Consider the following 26,855-nt stretch of genomic DNA (forward strand, 5'->3'; position numbering starts at 1 on the left):
TGCTCGTCCTATGGCGTGCGGACATCTGTTAGCTTGAGCTGCTTCTGGTAAGACACTCCACTCCAGTGCGAAGTCTCTCCGAAAAGACTCTCGAGAAGGACACCAAGTCTGAGAGGAAAGAAAGAAAATGGGCAAAATGCAACTTTTGGCTGCTATTACGGTGCTTTTAGTTGCCTATTGCGTACAAGCCAAGGTGTACCTTCGGGAAGAGTTCTTGGATGGCGGTAAGGTTAAAGCAAAACCGAAAGTTAATGTCACGCTAATAAATGTCAAATTAGCTTATAGCTCCTTTTTTTGATTTGACAGTGTTTTTAATACCTGCTAAAACTTCCTAATGTGTTTCCACCCTGGTTGCTAACAAGGCCTCGTCGCCTCTTCAAATTAGCGGAAGAGATTTGATGGCGTGTTGTCGTGTAAACTGAGGTCATTAATCCCCCTGATTTTGATGTGTTTGTTGATCAGATGAATGGAGAAGTCGCTGGGTGGACTCCAAACACAAATCTGACTACGGCAAATGGAAACTGACGGCTGGCGAATTCTATGGCGATGCCGAGAAGGACAAAGGTGAGCAAATAGTTGAACAAGGAAGAAAGCCAAACTGTACTTGTTCATAGACGAAGAGGAAATAAAGTGTATTAAAACATGCAATTATTTCTCAGTTTATTCATTGGGTATTTCGGACCGAATAGAAAAGAAATCTATTTGATGATAAATGATTTTGGTGGGCCTTGCCATTAAGGGCGTTGACCTACAGGTCAATGGTTTGATGAATGCTATGACGTCATATTGTCCTCTGTTTTAGGTCTCCAGACAAGCCAGGATGCTCGTTTCTATGCATCCTCCATCCGATTTGAGCCGTTCAGTAACGAAGGCAAGAGTTTGGTCATTCAGTTCACCGTCAAACACGAGCAGAAGATTGACTGCGGCGGCGGCTACGTCAAGGTCTTCCCGGCGGACATGGAACAGACCGCCATGCATGGGGACTCCACATACTACATCATGTTTGGTAAGTTACAGCCCCGCCACCCCCCAGGTTTGAGTTTAGGTGAACCACTTACGAGGTGTAATGATTGTGATCATTTTGCTTCGCACAGGCCCGGACATTTGTGGCTATAGCACCAAAAAGGTCCATGTCATTTTCAATTACAAGGGCCAGAATCACCTCATCAAGAAGGAAATCAAGTGCATGGTAATTTATTCATATACATTTCAGAAGCTGACTTCCAAATCCCCTAAATATAGATTTCTCATCGAATTTTAACCCTTGTTCTTTTTTTTTCAGGACGATGAACTCAGCCACCTGTACACGCTCATCCTAAACCCCGACCAGACCTACGAAGTGAAGATCGACAACAAGAAGGTGGAGTCGGGCAGCCTGGAAGAGGACTGGGACTTCCTGCCCCCAAAGAAGATCAAGAACCCTGAAGCCAAGAAGCCAGAGGACTGGGATGACCGCGCCAAGATCGACGATCCCGACGACACCAAGCCCGAGGTGAGAAAGAAAAGCAATATTTTAGCATTAACTGTGTGAAAATGGTAAGTTAAAACTATTTACCTTTGGATGACACCATAACTTAAATACCGAGAAGTGCCCAGATTACCAGTTGATCTTGGAAATGCCTCCACTCTTCAGGACTGGGACAAGCCTGAAAACATCCCTGACCCTGATGCCAAAAAGCCAGACGACTGGGACGAAGACATGGATGGAGAATGGGAGCCTCCCATGATCCCCAACCCAGAATACAAGGTATTCTACAATTAAAACAGCTCCCAGGTGTCTGAAATACTCCAAGGATCCGCAATTCTAGCCAATACTGCTGTCAATTTTCATTGCATGTATATGCCACAAGATGACAGCAAAGCACTGCTTTTATAACAGACAGATGCTCCAAAGTAACTCGTGTCAACATTTGTGCTTCCAACAAAACTCACTGCTGCAAATCTTCGTTAATTTCAGGCTGTCGAGATCCTACTCTCGTCAATTTCCCATGTGCCCCTCCCTAATTTTACCCTTTGTTGCAGGGAGACTGGAAACCCAAGCAGAAGGACAATCCCAACTACAAAGGAGTCTGGGTCCACCCTGAGATTGACAATCCTGACTACAGCCCTGACGCGACCATCTACAAGTTTGACAACATCGGCGTGATTGGTCTTGACCTTTGGCAGGTAGATGAGACGAAACATTGTCATGCTGATGTCACATTGACAGCAAGCTGAAGCTCGATTTTGCGCACAGGTCAAATCCGGCACCATCTTTGACAACTTTCTGATCACGGATGACGCGAAGGAAGCCGAGGACATCGGGAACGAGACGTGGGGTGTCACAAAGGTATGAAGCGTATTCTCGTGGAATTTCAATTTGCAAGATAATCGTCCTAATTTCGTCCGACGTTTATTCACAGGAACCCGAGCGTAAAATGAAAGAGGAACAAGATGATGTGAAACGCAAGGAAGAGGAGGAGAAAAACAAAGAGCAGGACACCCACGGCGAGGACGAAGATGGGGAGGACGAGGATGATAATGACGATGAGGACGAGGATGATGATGACGATGAGGATGAAGATGATGCAAAGCCCAAAGATGAGCTTTGAGAAGGTCTGCTTTGCAGAAAGAGAAAAAAACTGTGTACATTCCGGGGATTTCGTGGCTGCTGTGCATCCTCACCCTAAAAAAAATAAAATGTCAACAAGGGAGGATAGCTTCACTTTGGCCGTTATGTCACCATTGCATCTCCTAACAACTGGCTCGATGCACAATTGCAATTCTATTTTTCTCAAACTTCATCTTCTTAGAGAAAGAAGCTGTCATTTCGCCTTCCCATTTGAGTCTGAGTGAAGGCTTAACATGTCGCATTATTCACATTTAAGTGGTAACATGTCTTTTGCTGTGGAAAACAATTAAATGTGTACTGTTCAAATCACCTACAATAATCAAGGATGCAATTGTACTGTTTACATACCACTCATCTTATAGCGCAAATAAGAATTGCCCGAATACAATGCCTTCAAATGATGTGAAATCACCTGTCTACGTTTTAATTCTAGTGTGATCAAAGCAGTCTGGTGAACAGACCCTTTTCTGGTGTGAATAGAGCAAGGGTGTGCTCGTTTCTATTGGTCCAAATAAATGATTATACAAAAGTTTTTATAAAACGTTTCTATGTGATTTTTTTTTCCAGGTGGCTTGAATTTACTAAAATTATGGTTTCGAAATTGAATCAGAATGTGGTGCTCTGCGTTCAAAACGCGCAGTCAATCGTAGTCTCGCGAGAGGAATCTCGTCTTGATCCGATTCCCGGCCAACGCAACTTTTATTATCCATTATTTTCTACCTCCATTTACTTGCTAAAGCGACAGCTGCATGGACCAAATGACGCGTGACAACTGTTAATTCAGAACAGTATTACTAGTGCAGCTCAGTAGATTTACATAAGACGGTAATTATATAATAACTACTACAATTAGCTAACTATCAATGTTCACTTTATCACGTATTTTGCACTTGTCGCGGCTGAAGTTCACCATTTAGCACAAAACCGAAGCGGCTGTATTGCGTCAGAAACTGCAAACAGTCTTTTGAGGGGGAAAAAAAAAACGTGGGCTCGTCCGGGATTTGAACCCGGGACCTCTCGCACCCTAAGCGAGAATCATACCCCTAGACCAACGAGCCGGCTGGTCACCGACCGTATTCATGCGTAGAAAACTACTGGTCATATCCCATTTTGGTAAGTTAAATAATGACGCCCTTTTCGCCAGTAATATTCATTTTTGTTTCATCACACGCGGTAGAAGTTGCTGTATCGTATTAAATGAGGCGTCACAGTCCACACGCGTGTAATAGTCAGCACAGTTTCTTTTCACGCCATGTACGGGTTTTATCCGTAAGTCATGTGACTCTCCTACGCAGCCATCTTGTGGCAGAGAGGGAGGGGCGCGTATAAATGGATCTCACCGACACGCCCTCCATCTTTGGAGGGGTCATATTCCATGAGCCTAGCCTATAGGGTGTGTCTTGCTCGGATTCTACAGCCAATCACATTGAAGCGGGGCGTGTCGTGTCGCGTAATCGAGTCGGACTCAGAATAACGCGGAGAGGAGGGGTGAGCGAGAGAGCGAGACCAAGGAAAAGACAGAGCGAGCCAGAGAGAAAGTGAGAGAGCTAGCGCTTACACTCGAATTCAAAACCTTACGCTGTCACGTCAAGCAGAGGTAAGACAGCCCAAATTAAACGCCCTACCAGCACGAGGCTGCTGAAAGTAAAGTGTCACGTCGTAAAGCCAACATCGAGCCAATCCAGGTTGCTTTTCAGCGGTACTGTTAGGAACTCTCCACCGTGTTTACTCCGGGAGGCCTCCGTCCAAAAAAAGCTAGTGAGCTAACCTGTTAGCATGCTAGCCACAAGTGCTTGGGCTTTTTCGAGGATTAACTCGTGCCGCGGTGACAATATCGCCATTATTATTGTTCGGATCGTCGGTATATGACAACATGTCCAGGCGGATGAGCGTGTGGCTACGTGTGTTTTGATCACCGCAACTGCTCGAATCTCCTTCGCTGTGATTTAATGCTAGGTGCACTTGGTCAACTGCAGTTAGCTTTTAGCACGGCGGCTAATGCAAGAGTTAGCTGTGGTGAGGCATCAAAGTGTCTGCCAAAAACACGCAACTACTCTCATTGTCATCGAAGTAATTCACCGTAACGCATCGGGGGTCATGCTTTAAGCATTCATTTACACACGAATTAACTATCTTGACGGCCTTGAGGAATTATATGAACTATTCGTGAAGTAATGTCAGCGTAACCAGCCTGACCCGAACCCCTGCACCGAGTGGCTTTTATTTATGACTCAATGGGACCAAGTTGTCGGTGTATAACATGTCACACTTAAGATCCAAGCAACTTTGCTGTTATCAGGCGGCCATTCATGGTGTTAGCGTAGCATTTCTTTAAGTGTGTGCAACCATGACTGGACAGCGGGTGTGTCCACATAACACCCCCTCAAAAAAAAAACTGTCGTCGCCGTGCCCACCCGGGTTATCTCCAACGTTTTTCAACTTTTCATAGGACCCCTTCCGTTTTGTAGCATCTTACACGTGGCTTATTGTGGTTTCCCATATGGTGAGTGGGATGACCCCCCTTTCCATTTAGCATGCGTTCAATGTGACAGCCGGAGAAGACATTCCAAAATACGACTTGACGATCGAACCCGTATTGATCACCTTCCGGCTTCTACTTGAAGTTAAGACCCATGTCAATTACAGGTGCTTGACAGTCACCCACACCGCAAGAAGCTAAAATAGCTTGCACATTGAAATTGTACACGTGTGTGTGTGGGTGTGTGTTTGTGCGTGGTGGGGGTGGGGGTGGGGGGGGTCTGTCACAAGGGCCTGGGACATATCAAATCAGCTGACAGTCTCTTTCCAAATGAAACAAAGTTTAGTTGTGTGAGGCTCAACAGTCCCCGTTCTTCATAAAAAAGACAAAAATCTTGCTGGACAGTGACAAGTGTGTGATTGATTCATTGTCTCTTTTGTACATTTTTAGACCTTCAAGGAAAATGGCCGAGACCCAGACACTTAATTTTGGACCAGAATGGTATAGTAATTTTCAATGTTGCCCCCCCACCCCCCTTACTACTGCAACCTCTCCAGGCATGTTCAGACGTGCCACCTCCAGCTTTTCATTCAGCAATTCACTAAACCTTTTGGCTCCGCACAGGCTCCGTGCCCTGTCTGGAGGTGCGAGCAGCGGCGGCGGCGGCAGCAGCGGTGGTGGAGGAAGCAGCAGCAGCAACGCCGTTAGCTCGCCACCTCTCTCGCCTGTATTGCCAAAGTACAAGCTTGCAGACTATCGTTACGGAAGAGAGGAAATGTTAGCACTTTATGTCAAAGACAACAAGGTAAACATGACGCTCAGCCGATGAGAGCAACAAGATGCCGCGGGGATCACTTTGCGTAACCTCGAGTGTTTTATGTTGTCTTCTGCTAGATCCCTATAGACTTGCATGATAAGGAGTTCCTGCCCATATTGCAAGAGGAACCTTTCCCGCCTCTGGCACTTGTTTCTTTTACAGAGGAAGAACAGGTAGGCCTGCTTGTTGCCTGTCAAAAAGACCCAAAAAGACAAATTCACTCATCATCATCACTCATCGTCAAGCTCACAATTTACTCCGTGCTGAGGTCGTTCTATTTGGCCACTCGAACCATTTCCAGTTTTGTTGTGTGTCTCCTCCATGCTGAATAAGCAACTACTGTATTGTTTGCTGCCAGGCATATCGAAGCATCCTTTATTACCGCCTCTTTTAGCCCCACATTGCTCCTTTAGAGCATGTACACAGCACATGCCCTTATTAGTTACCAGCTTTGAGTTTGTCAAGGTCGCCAGTATTTCATTCACACGGACATTCCTTACAAGTCAATTGGGAAAAAAAAATGGTTCTCTCCCCCTTCTGTTTGTGTTCGCAGAGAAATTTCTCCTTGTCTGTAAACAGTGCTGCCGTATTCCGACGAGGAAGCGCCGCGGTAGTGAGCGCGCCTCGAGGCCGAAGTACCTCAAGGGGTAGAGGTAAAGGCTTCATCATTTCCTTTCTAATTTTCACGGCCGCGCAAGAGTTTCCTTCGACGTGACTTCAAAAGTGATGTCTTTTCGAAAGAGCCGCAACAACTGCGAATAGTTGGGACGCCTTTGAGGGCTCCGGGCGCTCCAATTCGGTTGCGCTCTCTTTCTGTCTTTGACATCGAATATTGGTTGTGTTCTGAGTCTCTGGTTGTTTTCAGGTCGAGGAAGAGGAGACGTAGGGTTTTACCAAAGAAGTTTTGATGAAGTGGAAGGTTTTGGCCGTGGCGGCAGGGAGATGCATCGCTCCCAGAGCTGGGAGGAAAGGTACTGACGCATCCATTTGTGCCTTCAACTTTCCACAAGACCTACAGACAGTTACGCAAATAAGAAACCACAAATGCACTGTTTGTGTATTTCCTCGGGGACTTATTTTTTGGGTTGTGTTCCCCCCCCCCCCCCCCATCAGGGGCGATAGAAGATTTGAAAAGCCAGGCCGGAAAGAGCCGGGTGAGTGTCGAAATAGCTCGTTCAAAAAATCCATTTGTTCGTCAGTGGTGGCAAACGCTGGCTTATCTCCCTTCTCCTTTATTCCCCATCCAGATGTGTCGCCAGGACATTTCCAGCTGAATCACGGTAAGTTGGTTCAGTCACTCCGTGTCGAATGGAAACGATAAAAGCCGACCGACTTGCTTCACCTCTAAGCAGCTTCCCCGATGACGAATTTCGCAGTGCGAAACAACTACGATGACGCCGGGCCGGGCCTGTCCAGGAAACACGACTTCACGCGCTCAGAGAGCGAGAATTGGCGTACCTCTCGTGACGAGCAGAACGGTGAGGATAATCGGGGGGGGGGGGGGAGGTTTTTGACGCTGACTTGCAGCAGTCTATTTGACCTACTTTTAAAAATTGATTTTGTTTGGAAGACATTCAATGTGTTTGTTTTCATTTGCCTTCATACTTAGATGTACCTCGGAGCGCGGCGTGGCATCCGGAGCAGCGGCGCCGCATTCCGTTTGACTCGCGAGAAGACGAACGCACCTACAGGAGGCAGCGTTCGGGCAGCGGCAGCTTGGACGACGACAGGGACGCTCTGCCCGAGTGGTGTCTGGAGGACGCGGACGAGGAGGCGGGCACCTTCGACTCGTCGGGGGCCTTTCTCTCACTCAAGGCAAGCCCAGAGGCATTTCCGTCAACGGATCTTCTTTACGTGAGTTCTGTGCGACGAGCGTGACCTTCTGTTGGCTTCTCAGAAAGCCTCCAAAGAGCCCATCCTGGAGGAGGCCGAGTTGGATTTTAAACCCTTGGAAGAGTGTGAGGAGGCCCTAGAGGAGGAAGACAGTCAGCCCAAGGAGACCAAAGAAACAGAAATAGAAGCCAAGCAAAATTCTGACCGAAAAGGTTTGGAGCCTTTTAAAATTCAGGCCCTGTCATTGTCACGCTAAATTGAATCGGCATGCGACTGAAACGTGCCAAGCAGCAGCAGAGCAACATTTCCACAGGTAACCGCCGCAAGAGAATTAGTTCCATGAGCATCGGCGAAAGGAAAACATTTGAGTGAAACGCTCCTGGCCCACTTACTCAGCCAAGCAAGAGCTCCTTAAAAGCCCGGCGCAGCTTGAGGACCGACCGACCTTCTTTTTGCTTGGGATCAATTGCAGCGCTGAGGAACACAACAAGAACAAGCGCTCCAATTGACACAATGTCATCTTTACTCTTAGTATTCACAGGGGTGAGCAGAATGTCAGAGGAGACCCCGCCTGTTCCCCCGCCCGCCGTTGGGACGATCCCCGAGGCCCAGAGGAGGAGCCGCAAGTCTGCGTCGCCCGGCCACCTCAACCCGACGGAGGAAGCCGAAAGGCAACCCCCCCTGCAGCGGCCGCCAGAACCCTGCAAAGTTGCTCAGCACGTCCCGCTGTCCAACAGCATGTCGCTATCCAACTCGCGGATTTCCGCCACCCTCGCAGGTCATTTCTCTTCTTTGGGTGGACCGTCGAGAACCGTGGGAAAAAGAAAAACAGAGTAGCAGCCACACAGTATTTGTCGGTTCCTTCCTCACAGACGTTCGCATGCAGACGCCCGGGGAGGTGCTCGTGGCTATGAACAATCCCCTGCCCTTTTCTTCAAGTGCGTTAGCCCCAATTTCCAGGCCTGCCGCCGTGTCACATGACACCGATGAAGACGAGGGTTTGAAGCACTTTGAGCAGGTAACTCCTTCGCTTTAGCCTGTCCCCATGCAGTAATGGAGTCATAATTATTGTAAATACTGAAATGGAGAACACAATCTAACCCTCACTTGTCTGCATCGTTATTTTGATGTGTGGGCTCTCAGCTTGAGTAGAAACCGACACAGCAAGTCACGTTTTCAGTACGTCTTCACTGCACTCGAAACTGCGGCACACCATCTGCTTTGTCCACGCGTCTACCCCCAGGAGGCGGAGAAAATGGTGGCCTACCTCCAGGACGGCGTGGCGGACGATGACAGACTGGCCGCCAAAGCCCCCGAAAAGCCCAAAGCTACAGGCCTGCCGCTCACTCACAAGACCGCGCTCAAGTGGTTTTACAAAGACCCTCAAGGGGAGATACAGGGTAAGACAGATGAAGAAAAATGTTTGGAACATACCCGATCTTGCGCTTTTGTCTTCAGGTCCTTTCAGCAACCAGGAGATGTCCGAATGGTTCCAGGCGGGTTACTTCACCATGTCTCTCCTGGTGAAAAGAGGCTGCGATGACCTCTTTCAGGCCTTGGGGGAGATGATGAAGATTTGGGGGAGAGTCCCTTTCACGCCGGGACCCGCGCCTCCACCCCTGCAGGTACCTCTTCACAACTGAAATCTGAATTTGTGAGCAACATGGATCCAATCACACCTTTTGTGGCCAATGACGCCGATGCAGGGTGACGCCGACCAAGAAAGGTTGAAGCGGCAGCAGGAGCTCACTGCGCTCAACCTTTACCAGTTGCAGCAGCTTCAATATCAGTACCTCTTGAGGTGAGTTGATTCAACAGTCAAGAGACATACACTCCCCAGCGTGTCGTCTCCTCCCGGCCGGAACACCTCACCGGGGAGCTTTGTATTAAAGGGTGCAATGTCTTTGTTGTGTCCTTTTAGGCAGCAGTATGCTCAGGCCCTGGCCCAGCAGAAGGCAGCGGTGCTGAGCTCGGCTCCTCTTCAACAGCAGCAGCAACACCAACAGCAGCTCAACACGCTTCAGCAGCAATACCAAGCCCTCAAGATAAGGTCCGCACAGGTTTTTCCACTCCCGGGAGCTTAGACTGTACCACGATGATCTATTGTTTACCTTTGCAGAACATCGGAGAGCCTTCTACCTCCTGTTACACGCTCCCTGTCTGTACCCGACTCCGGTTCTGTATGGGAAATGCAGAACCCGTCCTCGCAGGCTTCTTGCGCGCCAAACCTCCCCACAGCCACGTCCAGCAGTAAGTCAACCTCACCAAAGTATGAAAGTGGGTTGTCATATCTAATTGTGGTGGTTGTTTTTTTTCTGTTCTCAACAGCATGGGATGGCAACAGCGTGTGGGACTTGCCCATAGACTCGGTGGCAAAGGCGCCCACCATCGAGCAGATGCAGCAGTTGGAGAAATCAAAGGCTGCAAAGGTCATTTGCAACTTTCCATAAATGTTTTGGTGTTTTTTTTTTCCCTCAATTGGTAAAAGTCCCAACCGGGGTTCAATTACTGTGCTCGAGCTTTGAAACCACACTCTCTTAACCATCAGTTGGAACTGGAGAGGCGCGAAGCTGAACTGAGAGCCAAAAGAGAAGAAGAAGAGAGGAGGCGACTGGAGGAAGCTCTGCGGGCTCGTCAAGAGGAGGAGCGTAAGCGCCTGGAGGAGGAGGAGGAGCTGGCGAGACAAAAACAGGTTGAGTGCTTTTCGCCGATCAAAGTAACTGCGAAACATTTGAATGGGGATGCCGACAAGACTAACAATAATGAACATCGATAGGAGGAAGCTCTGAGACGACAGCGAGAACAGGAGGAGGCGCAGCGGAGAAAAAAGGAGCAAGAAGAGAGACTGGCGCAGGAGGAAGCCCTGCGAAGACTTGAGGAGAGGAGAAGAGAGGAGGAGGAGAGGAAGAAAAGGGAGGACTTCCTTCGCAAACAGGTCAAGCCAGCCGCTGGCCGGGTCGAAGCTTTCAGTGTTTCCCAAGTAAAAACGAGAGACAGGCCTTTTACGATTTATTTATTCCAAGCGGGAATTCTCCTCACGCATGCAGGAGGAGGAGCGCAGAAAACAAGAGGAGCTGGAGGCATTAAGGAGGCGCGAGGAGGAGAAGCGAGCAGAGGAGGCGGCGGCTGCAGCGGCGGCCGCAGCAGCAGAAGCGGCTGCCCTTGCTCAGCAACAGCAGGAGGAGCAAAAGCGGAGGGAGCAGGAGGCGCAGAGACAGCAGGAACTGCAGAGACAGAGGCAGCAGCAGCAGGAGGCTCTCCGAAGACTGCAACAGCAGCAGCAGCTTGCACAAATGAAGGTGAACTCGCGCACCCAACTTCCTGATGAAGTCGCGAAGATGCCAGGTCATTTTTGAAACGGCTATCTCAGGAAAGTTGAAAACACTATTCGACTCTTGTTGCTCAATAGGCTGAATGCTAAAAGTGTTGAGTGCCACCAACACTTTTTCCCGTTTCCAGCTTCCGTTATCATCCAAGTGGGGTCATCAGTCCTCCAACGCTAGCAACAAGAACCAGAACACCCTGTCACTGGCCGAGATCCAGAAACTGGAAGAGGAGCGGGAAAGACAGGCACTAGAAGAGGTAAAATGCTGCGGCTCACCAGGCCTTTTATCGATTTTCTTTTTTCAAATCGTATTTTTGGGCCTCCCACACTTGTAGCAGCAGCGTCAGCAGCAGGAGCTCCTGAAGCTGCAGCAGCTCCAGGCCCTGCAGCAGGCCCAGCAGGCCCAAGCCAAGCTGTCGGGCTGGGGGCACGCCGCCAAGCAGCCCCCCGTGACCAAGTCACTGCTGGAGATTCAGAGGGAGGAAGCGCAGCAGATGAAACAGAGGAAGGAGCCACCACCCCAACAGCAGCAACAGAATCACATCTTGTCCCAGCCGACCCGCCCGCAGAACAAAACTGTATGTAGACGGACGGACGGACGGGAGGGCACTTACTGGCCGCTCGTAAACGAAATGAGTCGATTTATTCAGGGTGTCTCTCCTTCTCAGACGTCTCTGAGCAATTCCGTATGGGGTTCCGTGAACATCACCCCTTGCTCAAACTGGGCGGCCGACTCCGGCAGCATCTGGGGGGACACCCACAACTCCAACATGGGCTTCTGGGACGAAGCTGTGAAGGAGGCTGTCCAGCAGCCCCCGCCCACCAAGAAAGGAAATGCGCAGAAAAACAAGGGCAATGCCAACCTCAGGTAGGGCTCCAAGCTGCCTTCTGAGGAAAGGAAAGAAAGTTTGATCTTATTTTGTGTCTTCCATATTTGTTTGGCCACGTCAAGTAATTCCACGAGCGGGCGAGCCAACAAGAAGGTGGAGGAGGAAGAGAAGCTGCTCAGGTTGTTCCAAGGGGTCAATAAGAGCCAGCAGGACGGCTTCATGCAGTGGTGCGAGCGCACTCTGCACAGCCTCAACACAGCCAACAATCTGGACGGTAAATAGGCGCGCAAAAACGCCCGGCCGGCGCCCAGACAGCCTCGAATTCACGTTTGCGCCGCCCCCTGTCCGCCACAGTTCCCACGTTTGCGTCGTTCCTCAAAGAAGTGGACTCGCCGTACGAGGTGCACGACTACGTCAAGGCCTACCTGGGGGACACTCCCGAGGCCAAGGACTTTGCCAAGCAGTTCCTGGAGCGTCGTGCCAAACAGAACGCTAATCAGCAAAAAACGTCGCCGCCGGCGCCGCAGCAGCAGAAGCAAGGGCAAGCCCTGAAACAGCAGCAGGTAGGGATAGGAATCGGATCCAATCCAAATATACAAGTTGACTCGCAATATCACCAAGCACCACTAGATTGCGGACCTTTTCGGTATTAGAATGTCATTCTAATATTGAGTTTTAGAAATGTGAGTTTGTTTTCCTCTGGAAATGTCTTAACCTTGGTTCCCCTGAAGGATTCTGTGTGGGGAGGAACGGGATCATCAACGCTCTACCAGGGCAACCACACGAGTGGTCAGCACAAGCAACATCATCAACAGCCAACGCCGCAGCAGCGCTTTGAGACGGTCACCTCAGGGAAGAAGAAAAAGAAGCAGAAGATGGTCCGTGCGGATCCGAGCCTTCTAGGTGAGCCCCGCCCCGGCCTAGTGCAGCTCTTCCCAGCCTCCAAAATGTCTGAGCTCTCTGTTTTGCTTTCTTTGCCATCAGGTTTTTCTGTTAACGCATCGTCCGAGAGACTGAACATGGGCGAGATTGAGACTGTGGAGGATTTTTAAGGGAATGCAGGCCCACTGACTTACTCGAAGGCCAACCCCTCCCTCGACCGCAGCTGCCAACTTAATGTCACCGTTTTCTTTTCTGGCAACATCAATCCAAAACGTAGCAAAAGGCTCCTCGGATGCTGTGGCTCTGATTTTGTTCAATCAGCCGCAGTTGGCAGAATCTTCCAATTGGACCTTCTTCTCTAAAGTGTCGGTGGGGAAATTGAGAGATGATATCCATTTCTTCTATTTATTGAATATGAATTGCCCCCCCCCCCCACTCAACACATTCTGCCCTCCCTCTTTTTTTTTTTGCCCCGCCCCACCCAATGATGCTAGTTATTGGTGGATTAAGACGGCAGAGCTGAGCCCAAGGATCGGTGCCTACTTTATGTCCTGTTTTAAGGACATGTTCCAAGTCCCAAGTAGTTATCTATTTCTTGTAAAATACTAGACTGTTTAAAAAAAATAAAAATAAACTTTCAACTTGCATCTCTATGATAATATATGGAAACAGATCTGCTGGAGTGGTACTTTTTATGATGGCTTTGTTATGAAATTTGATGTTCTCTTCATGTTGTCATTGTATTAACTAACCCCTTTTTCCTATTATCGTCCCTTTTTTCTGTCCTCAGTGTGAGTTAAAATCGAGGTAAGGGAGGTGCAATCAATATTCATAGAAATTTTTGGAAGCTGCTCCTTCGACTTGAGCTGTGGAAAGACTTCAAAAAGGACATTATCTAGTACGATAATTATTCCTGGAGGATTTCTAAGTATGTTAAAGGTTGTTTTAAAACGCCTCAGATTGCTCCATTACACTGGTCAACAGCGAATTTTGAATATGAAATTCAAATTTATATTGATATGGACATGCAATGTTTCAGTTACAATGCCAAACGACTGGTCAGATATTCCACAAGTGGCGGAAAAAGAAAGCCAAATAGTCGTCATCGGAAGTGATCCGCTTAAGCGTCATGTTTACCTCGCACCCGCTTGTGTGGTCGGAGGAGCTTGGAGTAGGTGGGCGCTACCGAGATGAACTCACAAAGTCGCCACTGTGCTGACAGTTGGGTACGCACCTAGTCCCGCCCTTGCCCCCCCCCCCCCCCCCCTCAAAAAAAAGAAAATCCTAAACTGTTCTTCTTTCACTCATAGGCCTACCCTTTAGAAGCCTCCACCTTGGAACCTCAGATCCTCTCCTGCACTTCTTGGGATCACAACAGATCGAGGACTTAGTCGTCATGGTCCGCAGCAGCACCTGCAGAGTCCTGGTACTCCTGGGCATCTTGGCGGTCTTCGGGCACTCAGGTAAAAAAAAAAAAAAAAGAAATCTCTCTCGTGCATGCTTTGGTATTTCATCCGGTTATTAATCAGCATGGAATAAAATCTTCTCGTTTAATTTAGACAAGATAGCGTTATAGTGGTTTGAACGTTTGCTCTGCACCCAAGAGGTTCAGGGTTTGAGTCTTGCATGAATTTTCAGCAGCTTCGAAAGGTCTACTCTGATTTCCTGGAAACCAATTCAAGCAGATTCTGTTCAAAAACTCACAAGCTCAATTTCTAAAGGGCCTTCAGCACATACGACCTCCAAATGCTGCAAATTCATAAACGTTTGACTTGACATTTTCTATTTTTTTTTTAAAGAACTTACCCAAAGGCTATGTATTAGAGCACAAACGGTGGAGCAACACATGTAGACAGATAATACAACAATGCTCTCAAGCATTTTTATCCTCTGTAGAAAAACAAAAGGCTAACGTTACTGTCAAGAGATTAATTGTGTTTCCAATCACTTCAGATTTACATTGCGCTACCTACCATGTAGCGCTTTTAGTCAACCCCCCCCCCCCCCCCATCCTTGAGAACACTCACGGAACCAAATGTTCTTGTTTGTTGCTCTCTCTGGTCAGATCAGCCTTTAGCAAACGGCGCCATCGACAAGTTTGTTTGACAAACAGAACCTGGCCGCGCTGTCTGGTTCGGGCCGGGCCGGTTGTTACCGGCGGTGGACCCGGCAAGCACAAGCCGCCTTTTGTACGTGGGCCTTGAACGCTTCATTGATGGCGCTTCTGGCCCGGGGCCCGCGCCTCCAAAAGCCTCCCGTCCAGCCGCGGGGACAGGAAGTTTCTGGGTCAACACAAATACTCACCAAACTCAAAAGACACCGCTTGGCTTCCATTTCTGCTGGACAACCACCGCTGGCAAAGTATGCAGGGTATAAAAAGTCCACACACCCCGGTGCAATTGCGGGGACTAAAGTGGGTCCAATATTTTTTTTTCCAGCTTTTTTTTTTTTCTCTCACCATTTCACAAAGTGAAAGTGGTTGAGTTCCCAACAGGGATCAAAAACAGAAGGAACTAAAGCAAAAAATGGAGTGAAGAAGTCACAGGCCCAGCGTCAGCATATTTGGATGCTTTTGTTGACTCAAATGTGCGCGGCGGGCATGGATTGGCTTGTGTTTGTGTACTCAGCTATATACGTATGAGCATTTTCCACGGGCCATCTGCCTTCTACAACAGAACAGCAATGTGGAGGTGTGCCTAATAGAGCGTCCAGACTGGACACAGATGGCTTTCATGTTGACGAGCCGCTTCATCGGCTCCTCTGTGATAATCAGGCAGACTGAAGGAGCTTTTCTGCCAGTCCAGGAGGTTCCTTGGAACGTTGCAGGAAGGAAAAAACAACATGTCAGGAGGCCACCGGAAGCCCAAACGGACAAAATGTTGCCTCCTAACAAAGACTTGCTTATATTGCCGCTCCGGAGCCGTTGGGGGCACACACAAGCTCTTCACGGACGTCTGAAACGAACCGACAATCTTTATGTCTACTCACCTTGAAATCGCTTTTTGCTCTTTTGCAGAGACTGTCGCCGACCCCCCTAGGGACTACCAAGACATCGTGTCCGGAGATCTCCCCGCAGACGTATCACCCGTCGGCACCACCACGATGGAGCCCCATCATCACATGACCGAGCCGGCCTTCACCTTCGACTACGAGGACTCAACGCAAGGCCTTGGGCTGGACGAAAACGAAGGTAAGAAAGTGGCATTTTGGAAAAACTGGATAAATTGTGTGTGCCCTCAAGGCCCGGTGGCTCCTGGGTGTGGTCATGTGATATGATCAATTTGTGTGTAGGCGTCCTGGGACCAGGTGCCATCACTGCCATTGTCATCGCAGTCTTCCTCGGAGCGTCTGTCCTTCTGGCGCTCATTGTCATCACGCTCAGAAAATTCACAGCCTCCTAGAATGTGTTTGGATGTGTGTGTGTGTTGTGTGCGCGTGTGTGTGTTCTGTACAATATGTGTGTTAATATTTTTTTTTTTTAGGGCACACATATCAGGCCTTGTTTTGGAAGACTGGCGCCCATGCGGAAACAGGCATAACTTTATTTTAGTGCCAACGCCGCCGTTACGTTCAATTCGGGGTTCACAAAAAAAAAAAGTCCACCTCCCAACTAACTATTGAAAAATCCAGATAGCTAAAAGTTATAGTTTATTGAAACAGCAAAATATTAAGTACAGTAAAATACAAAAATATGTCATCAACGGAAACTTCAAAAGTGGTTACAATTAGGTGCAAAAAACAATAAACAAGATATCTACAGTCAAATCCTCTTTTAGAATAGTAATAGTACAAACTTCCCATTGGTTCCTCTAAAGCTCTGTTGCTTACAGTCCAAAGCCATTTCACTAAACAAAATGCAAATGTACACGACTGAACACTATTAAACATGGAAAACATTCTTCATATATTGCTCGGTAACAATCAAAGGTCATTTACTATACACCAAGTCTGAGGTATGTTTTTTTTGGTGACATGCAAGTAAATTTTTTACGATACCAAATCTGTCCTTTATCATGTTTTCATTTAATATATACAATTTCGGCATACCGTTTTTTTCCGTGTATAGTGCGCCCCCATGTATAGTACGCACCCCTAAAAATGGCATGCTGATGCTGGAAAAAAGCTTGTACCCATGTATAATACGCACCCAATTTTTATGAATTTTTAAAAAAAAAAAATTAATTATTATTATTTTTTTTTTTTAAGTCCCAATGATCGTCACACACGCAGGGAGGCAATGGGTCCCATTTTTATAGTCTTTGGTATGGTCTTAACTAGGCTGGATGTAATTTTTTTTGTTGGCGTTGATTTCTCCGACTGCCCATAAACGCACCACCGCGCTCCGTGCGCATGGAGCGTGTTTGAAGTGAACAGCAGAGAAGAAAGGAACAAGGCAAAGTGTTGTGAAATAAAATATTACCTGTAATACGGATTTAGGTAGAGAACTGAACTCTCGCTCTTTATATAGCTGACGTGTCTTGCGCATCCGTTCTGTGCATTTTATTTCACAACACTTTGCCTTTCTTCTCTGCTGTTCACTTCAAACACGCTCCATGCGACCGCAATGCTCTCGTATCAGACGCTTGCTCGATCACCTGCTCATTTGCTGTCCCGTGCGCGCACGAAGCGCGGTGGTGCGTTTACGGGCAGTCGGAGAAATCAACGCCAACAAAAAAAATTACATCCAGCCTAGTTAAGACCATACCAAAGACTATAAAAATGGGACCCATTGCCTCCCTTCGTGTGTGATGATCATTGGGACTTTAAAAAAAAAAAAAAAAAAAAAAAAAAATTAAAAAATTTATTTATTTTTTTTTTTTTTTGTACCCATGTATAATGCGCACCCCAGATTTTAGGACAATAAATTAGTAAAATTTTGCGCACTATACACGGAAAAAAACGGTACTATTTCGTCATATTTATAAATGAGTTCAAGCAATCTGACACAAATATAAAATCTTTCAAAAACCTGATTCGCCAGGAAAAAAAACCTAGCAGTTAAATAACATTTAGGACAAACAAAACCATCCGATTAAAATTTGCCATTGACCAATGTTAATTAGAAAATGTAAAAATCAAATTTGGTGGTTCTCTATGCAAGCTTCTTATCTTAGCTGAATTTGAGCGAGAGGCACCCTGGACTGGTCGCCAGCCAGTCACCATCAAGAAAAAACGGGCGTTGTCAATGAAATGTGTAAGAAATCAAATTGCCAAAGGTTAAAGTGCATTTTAGTCAAACTTGAAGAGGCGCTGGCCGGGCTGTTGCGTTCTTTAGTAGCAGATATTGGTTTCCACAAAGTAGCGGTTCTCCAAGTGCCTGATCAGTAGGCAGTCGTTGGTGGCTAGAAAAAACACAACACAATGTTAAAGACTTCAAAAAAAAAAAAAAGCCCTCAACCTAAAATTACTTTTGATGCATTTTGCTCTATTTTTGCAATGTGTATTTGAACTTGGAGAGGTTTAAATGTGACCACTAGGGTCATTACATGTGAATATGGGAATGTCAAATGTCAATCATTTGCTCCAGCCCAATAAAAGTTCTTTATGACAATACTACTCCTACATTCTTGCTTTGAGGCACTTTCGTAGTTGCCCGACTCACTGTCCACGTCGTCCTTGGGAACCATTTCGAAGGTGGTCAAGTTGCGGCACATCCCTTGAATGGGTCCACCCAGATCCTCGTGGTCGTGCAGCTGGCGGGTCACCTGCATCACCTCTTGGATTTTGTAATTATCTGGCAGGTACATCTCCCTCTGTGCACAGCCCATAAAAAGAAAAAGTGAATGATAGCTGTCCTGCTTTATTTTTTGCAGAACAGTGACCCCCTTCACCCAGTGATCTGGTGTAATCTCACCTTGGTGAAGGTCAGCACGTCCCAAAGGTTCCGTGGAGCTTTGACCAGGTTGGTGTTGAGCTCGGTCACATAGCACTTGTGCTGTTTTTTGGCGTAATATGCCGTCTTGAGCTGTCGATACATTTTCACGGAGGTCAGAACTGAATACGACGCATGCCAAGAAGAATATTTGGCCGATGAGCTTGTGCTTGAGCCTCCCTTACATTTGCAAAGTCATGGATAATGCTGACGGGCTCCTCATGTCCAGCTTTAAACAAGTCTATTCTGATGTAGTGGTTGTCGCCTTCCAGGTAGATGCCCACGGCCATGACCAGCGCCATTCGGTTCTGATGCCAGTTGAGCAAAACGTTGCATTTGAACACGTCGGTCGGTTGCTGAAAAACACACCCAAACACGCCCGAGTTAACACATGGCACCTTCCGCCAATATGCGCACTTTCTCTTGAGGTGATGACGGAATGGATGGAACGAATAGACAGAAGATTACATTGATGTCTTGGTCCAGATCTTTTAGCCCGGGCACCTGCCGATTGAAAGATGAATTGCTGTTTGCAGACAGCTGGATGGAACAAGGAGCCGTGTTAGACCGAACGTCACAGACGCATGGACAGATAGGCCTCCTACCTCTGCAGGGAAGAAGTGGCGGTAGGTGTAAATGGAGCCCAGCAGCATTCCAAGGAAGATGGCCAGTCCAGAAAACATGATGAGACACAAGCGGACAGGAAAATACCGCTTGATCTGGGCTTGATTAGACTCCTGGTCCGTTTCCTGGCACACAGACAAAAAAAACACAGCTGTTGCAGAAACCTTTACCGCCATTATCCCTTACCTGCCGAAAAGGTTAACTTGTGTTCACCCAATTAGTATCTGTTGTGAATTTTAATCTAGTCAGGATGCAGCACTCGACAAGTCCTGACGTGCAAATCGCGTCGCCGAATTGTGAGTCAGCCCGAGAGATCTGACAGAAGTCCGGGCGGCGCTGATGCTCGCCCACAATCTCACAATCGTCTGCCAATGCCGTACTACCGTCGCCATGGCGATGAGCGGAAGTGGGAGCATCAGGAGGTTCTGACGGTTTTGGCAGAGGCCTATTCTGAGACGCCCGCGTCCATATGGGACGACGTGGGATTCCCGGAGCTTGCTTATTTTTAGACGTGTGCAGAACCTGATGATCAGATGCGCCTTGACGTCACGCGGGACTGACAGACCGATTCTCGTGTGGAATACTCATTGGACTTTAAATATGGCTGGCAAGTGAAAGGCTCATATTACACTCATTTCAGCACCACTAAACATGATGTACACTTGCACAATCCACTCACATTTTTTAAGTAATAATTAGCATTTTCTGCTTACAAGATTATGACCATTTTGATATAATATAAAAACTACTCCTACAAAAAAAAAACATATCTATTTCTGCTAATATATTTATTAATAGTTGATTCCATGACAGAATTTAAGGAGATATAAATTTCACACATTCTTGTACATTCATTTTGGAGAATACACAAACACACACTGACCAGATTCAAAATATTTTTAATGGCCACTGAACTAAATTACTAACTAGATAAAACCATCACCATCATCACAAAGTGTACCAAAAAATTATTATAAAACTAATTGCACCAAACAGGAGTAATTAATGCTCATAATAGAAATTACTATGTAGTCACAACAGATCTAGTGTATATTTATTCCAATAAATACTGCATCACAGAATAAAAACAGTTAAAAATAATGCATATTTACTTTTTCATTGATAACTCGTACAAAACATACAATTCACAAGGCACGCACAAACGCCCAAAAATTCCTTGATCATCATCTCAAAATTAATAATTCACTCATTGCCCTGTGAAAATGAACACGAGTCCGGCTCAGGTACCCTGGCAATTGGCAATCTTATTCCAAGTATTGGAAGAATTGACTTTTCAGTAAAATGCAACATGATCATCAAATCAAAATCATTTTCATCATCATCCAAAATAAAAGGGGCAACTTACATCTATGTAGGTTTCGTCTTTGTCTACCTTGTCAGCCGAAGCCTGGCGGAAGGATATCCTCACCATTTTGGATCTTCTGTTTTGGTCGAATTGGGTCTCCTGACTCTCGGGGTACTCTCGCTCAGCTTGCAGGCATCTCTGGTCCGGTTCAACTTTTATACCCACCCGCGGAGACACCGTGACGTCACTAGCACGTCTCCAGTGACGACAACAGGCGAGTGTGGGTCTCAAGGAACAGCCGTCCCAGAACATTCAAAATAAAAGCAAACGTCTAAATGACAGGTTCGATACGACGTGGAATGCAAGGTTTTACGTGCTTTTTATAAGCTATACATTAGAATAAGAATTGTAATTGGTGAACTCAATTACAGGGCGCTGTTGACGTAGATTATGTCACCCTGAGCTTTTGTTTTGAAATCACGAGCCAGATATGGTAGTGTTCCGTATTTCGCGCACAAACGTCAGCATCCGGAAGTGCAGTTTTGTTCAAGGTAAACTTGCATGAAATTGTGTTCGAATCACTTCATAAAGTGATTCGTTCTTTTTTTTCTCAGTTCATATGACTTCAACCAGTAGGCGTCGGTAATGCGCATTGAAACTGGTGCCACCTCGCCGTGAAACAAAACGAAGAAGGAAATGACGTAACTTTCCGTTCACGAACGAGTCGTGAATTGTTTGTTTTGTATTGTTTACTTGAATGTGTAATATGGCTTGTCACCGTGGGATAGTAGGAAACACAATTTTGATCTCTTTGTATGTCTTGACGTGAAAAAAATTGACAATAAAGCAAACATTTTGGCTTCTCTTTGGGTAATCTTGATTTTATAACACATAGTTTTTAAATAACGTGTATGCATATATACGTCCAAATATTGTTATCCAATATATCTACTGCAATTTCACATTAGACTGCTGGTTTGAAATTTACTATTTATATTATTAATTATTATTATTTTAATAAACATTAAAACCTGATAAAACTTGTCTAGTGTTTTATTCCTTTTTATTTCTTTGGGCATGAAAACAAAAATCTGACATTTGGTGAACTGAACTTTATATGACAATCTGTATATGTGTTTTATGGTGTGTAATGTGTTGGTGTCCATCAAAATAAAGAGCAAGCGGTCAAATACACATTCTTGACACGTACAAATAATGCATAATGTTATTAGGTACACTTGAAACTGGTGGTGTACCTAATAGAGTGTCCATGTGACGTCACAGATCAACCAGCCAATCAGAAAGTGGGGGTGAGGGCGGGTGTGGCACTTTTCACTTTCAGTTAAGCTTTGGCCATGATATGTCCCTAATGAACTGGCCTGTTATTAGGTACACCTGAGAATGGCGGCGTACCTAATAGAGTGTCCGTGTGACGTCACAGATCAACCAGCCAATCAGAAAGTGGGGGTGAGGGCGGGTGTGGCACTTTTCACTTTCAGTTAAGCTTTGGCCATGATATTTCCCTAATGAACTGGCCTCTTATTAGGTACACCTGAGAATGGTGGCGTACCTAATAGAGTGTCCGTGTGACGTCACAGATCAACCAGCCAATCAAAAAGTGGGGGTGAGGGCGGGTGTGGCACTTTTCACTTTCAGTTAAGCTTTGGCCATGATATTTCCCTAATGAACTGGCCTCTTATTAGGTACACCTGAGAATGGTGGCGTACCTAATAGAGTGTCCGTGTGACGTCACAGATCAACCAGCCAATCAAAAAGTGGGGGTGAGGGCGGGTGTGGCACTTTTCACTTTCAGTTAAGCTTTGGCCATGATATTTCCCTAATGAACTGGCCTGTTATTAGGTACACCTGAGAATGGTGGCGTACCTAATAGAGTGTCCGTGTGACGTCACAGATCAACCAGCCAATCAGAAAGTGGGGGTGAGGGCGGGTGTGGCACTTTTCACTTTCAGTTAAGCTTTGGCCATGATATTTCCCTAATGAACTGGCCTGTTATTAGGTACACCTGAGAATGGCGGCGTACCTAATAGAGTGTCCGTGTGACGTCACAGATCAACCAGCCAATCAGAAAGTGGGGGTGAGGGCGGGTGTGGCACTTTTCACTTTCAGTTAAGCTTTGGCCATGATATTTCCCTAATGAACTGGCCTGTTATTAGGTACACTTGAAAATGGTGGCGTACCTAATAGAGTGTCCAAGTGACGTCACAGATCAAACAGCCAATCAGAAAGTGGGGGTGAGGGCGGGTGTGGCACTTTTCACTTAAACCAGGAGTGTCGACCTCCAGTCCTCGAGGGGCCGCGTTCCAATATGTTTCCCAAGTGACCCTCGTTAAGCGCACCTGCGTGAAAACTTTTAGCCACTTTCACGTTCTCCAGGAGCTAAAAGTTTTCCCGCAGGTGCAATTAACGAGGTAATCACACGGACACTCCATTAGGTACACCGCCATTTTCAAGTGTACCCAATAACAGCCCACTTTATTAGGGACGTATCATGGTCAAAGGTCACAGGTGTCAAGCTCTAGTCCTTGGGGCCACGTTCCAATGTGTTTTGCAAGTTAGCAAGTAAGTTTGCCCTGCCTACTTGGGGGCGGGGCCACCTTATGTATTTATACATAAATACTTGCATTTGTTTGCATATGCATACAGAGCGAGGTTCCGATTTTAAAAGCATAAGTATATGCTCACGCCTGGGATCGAACCAGAGCGTGCCGAGCGAGAGCCTGTGTCGCTAACCAGTCGGCTATTTCAACCTGATAACTACTGGCCGTGGGCATTGTTTTGTACTAGAAATGTGCATTCCAGCGCTTAAGTGAACTGAATGTTTAGAATCGGTTCACTCAAAAGCGTAATATACATTGCCATATATAGCAGTTAACCAAATGTCAGATTTTTATGTTTTAATTGGCGAATATAAAAACAAGGAATAAAGCACCAGACAGGTTTTAACATAGATGTTTATTGAAATAACAGTAGATTTCAAACCAGCAACACGTTCACTGACTGATCCGTTGATGCACGAATGGGAAGGAAGGCAGTTGAGCCATTGACTCGTTCGCGAACGGGATAGTCAGGATTCATTCCCTCACTGATCCGTTCTCGCGATGAACTGGAAATCACTCACTCACTGACTCGTTCACTCACAGATCCGTTCAGTTGTTGAACGGGAAATGCAAGGACCCCAGGAAGAGTAGCGCTGGCGTTGCCATAGCTAATAGGGATCCTAAATAAAACAATTCACGACTCGTCCGTGAACAGGAAGTGACGTCATTTTCTTCATTGTTTTGTTTTACGGCGAGGTGGCACCAGCTTCAATGCGCATTACCGACACCTACTGGTTGAAGTCATATGAACTGAGAAAAGAATGAATCACTTTAACAACTGATTTGAGAATTCCGAGAATAAGGTCAGAATTCCGAGAATAAAGTCAGAATTTAGAGAATAAAGCCAGAATTGCGACTTTAAAGTCAGAATCCTGTCACTCCTCGTTTTCTTTTTTCTTCAATGGCCCTAATCCTCTTCCGTAGATTCGAACACTCTCGTTCACTGAAAAAAGAATTCGTTCTTTTGCACGAATCGTCCACTCAGTAGCCAACACTAAAAGAAGCCAGGTCTGCTGGCCGAGCCATTTGTTTCGCCATTGAGGAGCTCCAACGTCTTTTTGGGGATCTTGTAAAGAAAGACACTTGCAAGCTTCTCGTCAGTTTTGTTTTTTGGAGAGAGGGAGGGAGGGGGGCGGTCGGTCGGTCGGGTTGGCAGCAATGGCCCCCACCCGTAAGCAGCACACATCGACCGCAGACGGACTCAAACCTGACAGAAAGGTAATGAAGAAATCATACAGCAAAGAGCTAAGAGCGTTTTATTAAAAGTCTACCGTCATTATTGTTTTGGTGGCGCTAATATAGATGAGGAAACCTCTGGTGGAGAAGAAACGACGAGCTCGTATCAACGATAGTTTACACGAACTCAGGGCTCTCATTGCGGATACAGAGGTAAGAAGTACATTCTCATTTTAATAGGACAAACATTTTTTTTATAAGCTAAAATGGAGCTAAATTGGACAAATATGTGCTCGTGTGTGTGCCTCGCGTAGCAACTCCATTCAAAGATGGAGAACGCTGAGGTACTGGAGATGACGGTCAAACGTGTGGTGAGCATCCTGCAAAATCAGGCTCAAGGTAAAGAAAAGAAGAAGAAAAAACTATTACGAACGCTTAACACTGTTAGTCGAGACATCTACATTTTATGGCTGAAAATTCAGAATTCCATCAATTCCGCTGGGCATCCAAACCGCTGCCCCCCAAAAAAACGGGCTAAATGCTGCATTCATGGACAGTTGGAAATTCTAAATACTGTTGTTTTTACATACATTGGTTTTATCCCGTTATTCACGGGCAGCTGGGAATTCTAAACAACGCATTCATACATTTTGCCTTTACATACATTCCCTGTCATTGTGAAAAAACACACATTCGAACACATGCTCAGTCAAATTGTGACTCACACAACACAAAATTAAGCAACAACCAAAGGAGCCGCTGCCTTGTGGTGACTTGTTGCTTTTCCAAGCAATGTTTTGAAATTCCTACACACCTTTTTGTTTGTTTCCGTCGATTCCAGAGGCGGAGGCCGTCGACCGAGAGGCATGCGAGCGTTTTGCGGCTGGTTACATCCATGGCATGCACGATGTGCATAATTTTGTGTCTTACCTCCCGGGAATGGACCCCACCGTAGCGGCCGAGCTACTCAACCACCTCCTCGAGAGCATGCCCCTGCACGGCCAGGACCACCTCAGGGCCTCGTTCTGGGACGCAGACCCCTTCGGCGGCCCCGTCGCGCCGGAGCAAACTCCGGGTTTGCAGGCGTCCTCGGCCCCTTCCTCTTCCTCCGCCTCTAGCGACGACCTTTGCTCGGACATGGAGGACACGGACTCAGAGGCATCTTCTTCCGAGGAGTCGGAAGAAAGTCACATTTCTTCATCGGAAGAATCCGAGTCGCCGGACGTGCCGGGATGTGTGTCCTTAAATGGGTCCAAATCGGTTTGGAGACCCTGGTAGACTGAAGTGGTTGTCAGTGGTATTAGTACTTAGTATCGGTATCAGTGAGTGCTGTGGTAGCGATCAGAAAAAGATCAACATCTCCAACATCACCGATACAGATATTCTAATTTATTGTTACAGTAATGACTTGGGCATTAATACAGTTGGGTGTATTTTTGAGCAACAAAATGGGGAAAAAAGTTATGCAGCTAACTTTAATACATTTTTGGTGTTTGCATAAATCCATCTGATTAAAAGTTTGAATGATTCATTTCGTATTTGTTTATAAATTACTTTTTTTTTTTTAAAGTGGTTATATTGTATTAATAATATGCAAGAAATAACATTCGGACCTTTTCAAAACACAGCTTTGTGACAGTTGACATTTCTTGGATGTTTGTGTCAAACGAGCCCACGCGACACCCTCCTTCGACGATATTAGTTAAGATTCAGCAACGGCCGTTCATTTGCGTACATGACGTAGGCAGTGCAGAGGTGTTAAAGATGAGTGTGTGTGTGTGTGTCTGTGTGTGTGTGTGTGTGTACGACCGCTAGATAGACAAGCAAAGACACATCATTTGCAGCAAATAAATGAGAATTTTCCGACCAGTTCAATAAAAATTAAAACTATGTTGTGCTACACTGGCTGAGGATCACAGCTCGACATGCTGATATATCATTAGCATCATTAAGGTTGCCAAACTATGTACCGAATCCACAATACAGGCTATTTAGTCATGCTAATAGCTCCATGGGGGTCCCTCCTGGGGCTTTTCTTTCTCCCTCCCGTCCTGACTCCTGCGGCCCGCATTAGAAAACCTGGCATCGGCTTCTGTGATGTGCGAGCAGGGTGTCGTTGGTGACGCCGTAACACTTGCGAGTGAGGAAAGGGTAAAGATGGCACTCTTTTGATGTCCATCCCTTGTTTTGCTACGGGGCCTTTTGTTTGCTTCAAGGGAGTCTTGAGCCGGACAGTAAAATTCACATAAACAAACGCTTACATAGTAGTAGGAGTACTAGGACTGACTGGCTAATTAGTCAAGTATTCATTTGAGGGGTTTTTTTTTGGTCAATGATTAGTCAATGAATTGAATCAAACAAATATCTCAAATCATTTTGGTTCTTTTTAAGTCAATCAGAAGAAAAGCTTTTATCATTTTTGGTGCACTGTCTGCACAACAGTATCCTAGCGCCTCTTTTTTTCTTTTTTTAAATAAAGAAA

General features: G+C 46.4%; 5 protein-coding genes and 1 non-coding gene across 10 annotated transcripts; 4 read left to right on the top strand and 2 right to left on the bottom strand.

The window, feature by feature from the left end:
* The first annotated feature begins 4 nt into the window (after positions 1-4).
* LOC133166082 (calreticulin-like) lies at positions 5-3,152 on the top strand. The gene is made up of 9 exons (XM_061296083.1): positions 5-224; positions 463-564; positions 803-1,006; positions 1,095-1,189; positions 1,283-1,492; positions 1,634-1,747; positions 2,023-2,166; positions 2,237-2,329; positions 2,403-3,152. The coding sequence occupies exons 1-9, from the start codon at positions 128-130 to the stop codon at positions 2,589-2,591; spliced, it is 1,248 nt and encodes a 415-aa protein (XP_061152067.1). The 5' UTR covers positions 5-127; the 3' UTR covers positions 2,592-3,152.
* A 445-nt stretch (positions 3,153-3,597) lies between these two features.
* Positions 3,598-3,669, bottom strand: trnap-agg (transfer RNA proline (anticodon AGG)). Its single transcript has one exon. It is a non-coding gene; the product is annotated as a tRNA-Pro (tRNA).
* Positions 3,670-4,081: 412 nt separating this feature from the next.
* Positions 4,082-13,424, top strand: gigyf2 (GRB10 interacting GYF protein 2). 3 transcript variants are annotated; one of them, XM_061296080.1, is made up of 29 exons: positions 4,082-4,208; positions 5,541-5,591; positions 5,715-5,895; positions 5,985-6,080; positions 6,461-6,560; positions 6,773-6,878; positions 7,021-7,061; positions 7,155-7,187; positions 7,257-7,385; positions 7,517-7,722; positions 7,805-7,952; positions 8,273-8,518; positions 8,613-8,758; positions 8,984-9,140; positions 9,199-9,365; positions 9,447-9,541; positions 9,662-9,790; positions 9,860-9,990; positions 10,069-10,169; positions 10,289-10,432; positions 10,517-10,675; positions 10,788-11,039; positions 11,200-11,322; positions 11,401-11,643; positions 11,734-11,933; positions 12,018-12,169; positions 12,250-12,458; positions 12,627-12,798; positions 12,880-13,424. In XM_061296080.1, the coding sequence occupies exons 2-29, from the start codon at positions 5,554-5,556 to the stop codon at positions 12,945-12,947; spliced, it is 3,972 nt and encodes a 1,323-aa protein (XP_061152064.1). In that variant the 5' UTR covers positions 4,082-4,208; positions 5,541-5,553; the 3' UTR covers positions 12,948-13,424. The 3 variants fall into 3 exon arrangements, with proteins under 3 accessions (XP_061152064.1, XP_061152066.1, XP_061152065.1); XM_061296082.1 differs by having other exon boundaries at positions 7,260-7,385; XM_061296081.1 differs by lacking the exon at positions 4,082-4,208 and adding an exon at positions 4,286-4,369.
* A 137-nt stretch (positions 13,425-13,561) lies between these two features.
* Positions 13,562-16,417, top strand: snorc (secondary ossification center associated regulator of chondrocyte maturation). Its single transcript, XM_061296087.1, has 4 exons — positions 13,562-14,003; positions 14,088-14,240; positions 15,794-15,967; positions 16,069-16,417. Exons 2-4 carry the CDS (start codon positions 14,174-14,176, stop codon positions 16,176-16,178), a joined length of 351 nt encoding a protein of 116 aa, XP_061152071.1. The 5' UTR covers positions 13,562-14,003; positions 14,088-14,173; the 3' UTR covers positions 16,179-16,417.
* A 1,132-nt stretch (positions 16,418-17,549) lies between these two features.
* itm2cb (integral membrane protein 2Cb) lies at positions 17,550-20,821 on the bottom strand. 3 transcript variants are annotated; one of them, XM_061295503.1, is made up of 7 exons: positions 20,640-20,821; positions 19,255-19,398; positions 19,118-19,189; positions 18,835-19,005; positions 18,632-18,742; positions 18,341-18,530; positions 17,554-18,119 (listed from the first exon to the last, which is right to left on the bottom strand). In XM_061295503.1, the coding sequence occupies exons 1-7, from the start codon at positions 20,703-20,705 to the stop codon at positions 18,049-18,051; spliced, it is 825 nt and encodes a 274-aa protein (XP_061151487.1). In that variant the 5' UTR covers positions 20,706-20,821; the 3' UTR covers positions 17,554-18,048. The 3 variants fall into 3 exon arrangements, with proteins under 3 accessions (XP_061151489.1, XP_061151487.1, XP_061151488.1); XM_061295504.1 differs by having other exon boundaries at positions 17,558-18,119; positions 18,380-18,530; XM_061295505.1 differs by lacking the exon at positions 19,118-19,189 and having other exon boundaries at positions 17,550-18,119.
* A 3,330-nt stretch (positions 20,822-24,151) lies between these two features.
* hes6 (hes family bHLH transcription factor 6) lies at positions 24,152-25,902 on the top strand. The gene is made up of 4 exons (XM_061295391.1): positions 24,152-24,415; positions 24,500-24,586; positions 24,688-24,772; positions 25,215-25,902. Exons 1-4 carry the CDS (start codon positions 24,356-24,358, stop codon positions 25,649-25,651), a joined length of 669 nt encoding a protein of 222 aa, XP_061151375.1. The 5' UTR covers positions 24,152-24,355; the 3' UTR covers positions 25,652-25,902.
* The last annotated feature ends 953 nt before the right edge of the window (positions 25,903-26,855 follow it).

This window comes from Syngnathus typhle, linkage group LG13, assembly GCF_033458585.1.
Source record: "Syngnathus typhle isolate RoL2023-S1 ecotype Sweden linkage group LG13, RoL_Styp_1.0, whole genome shotgun sequence".
NCBI classification, from domain to species: Eukaryota; Metazoa; Chordata; class Actinopteri; order Syngnathiformes; family Syngnathidae; genus Syngnathus; species Syngnathus typhle.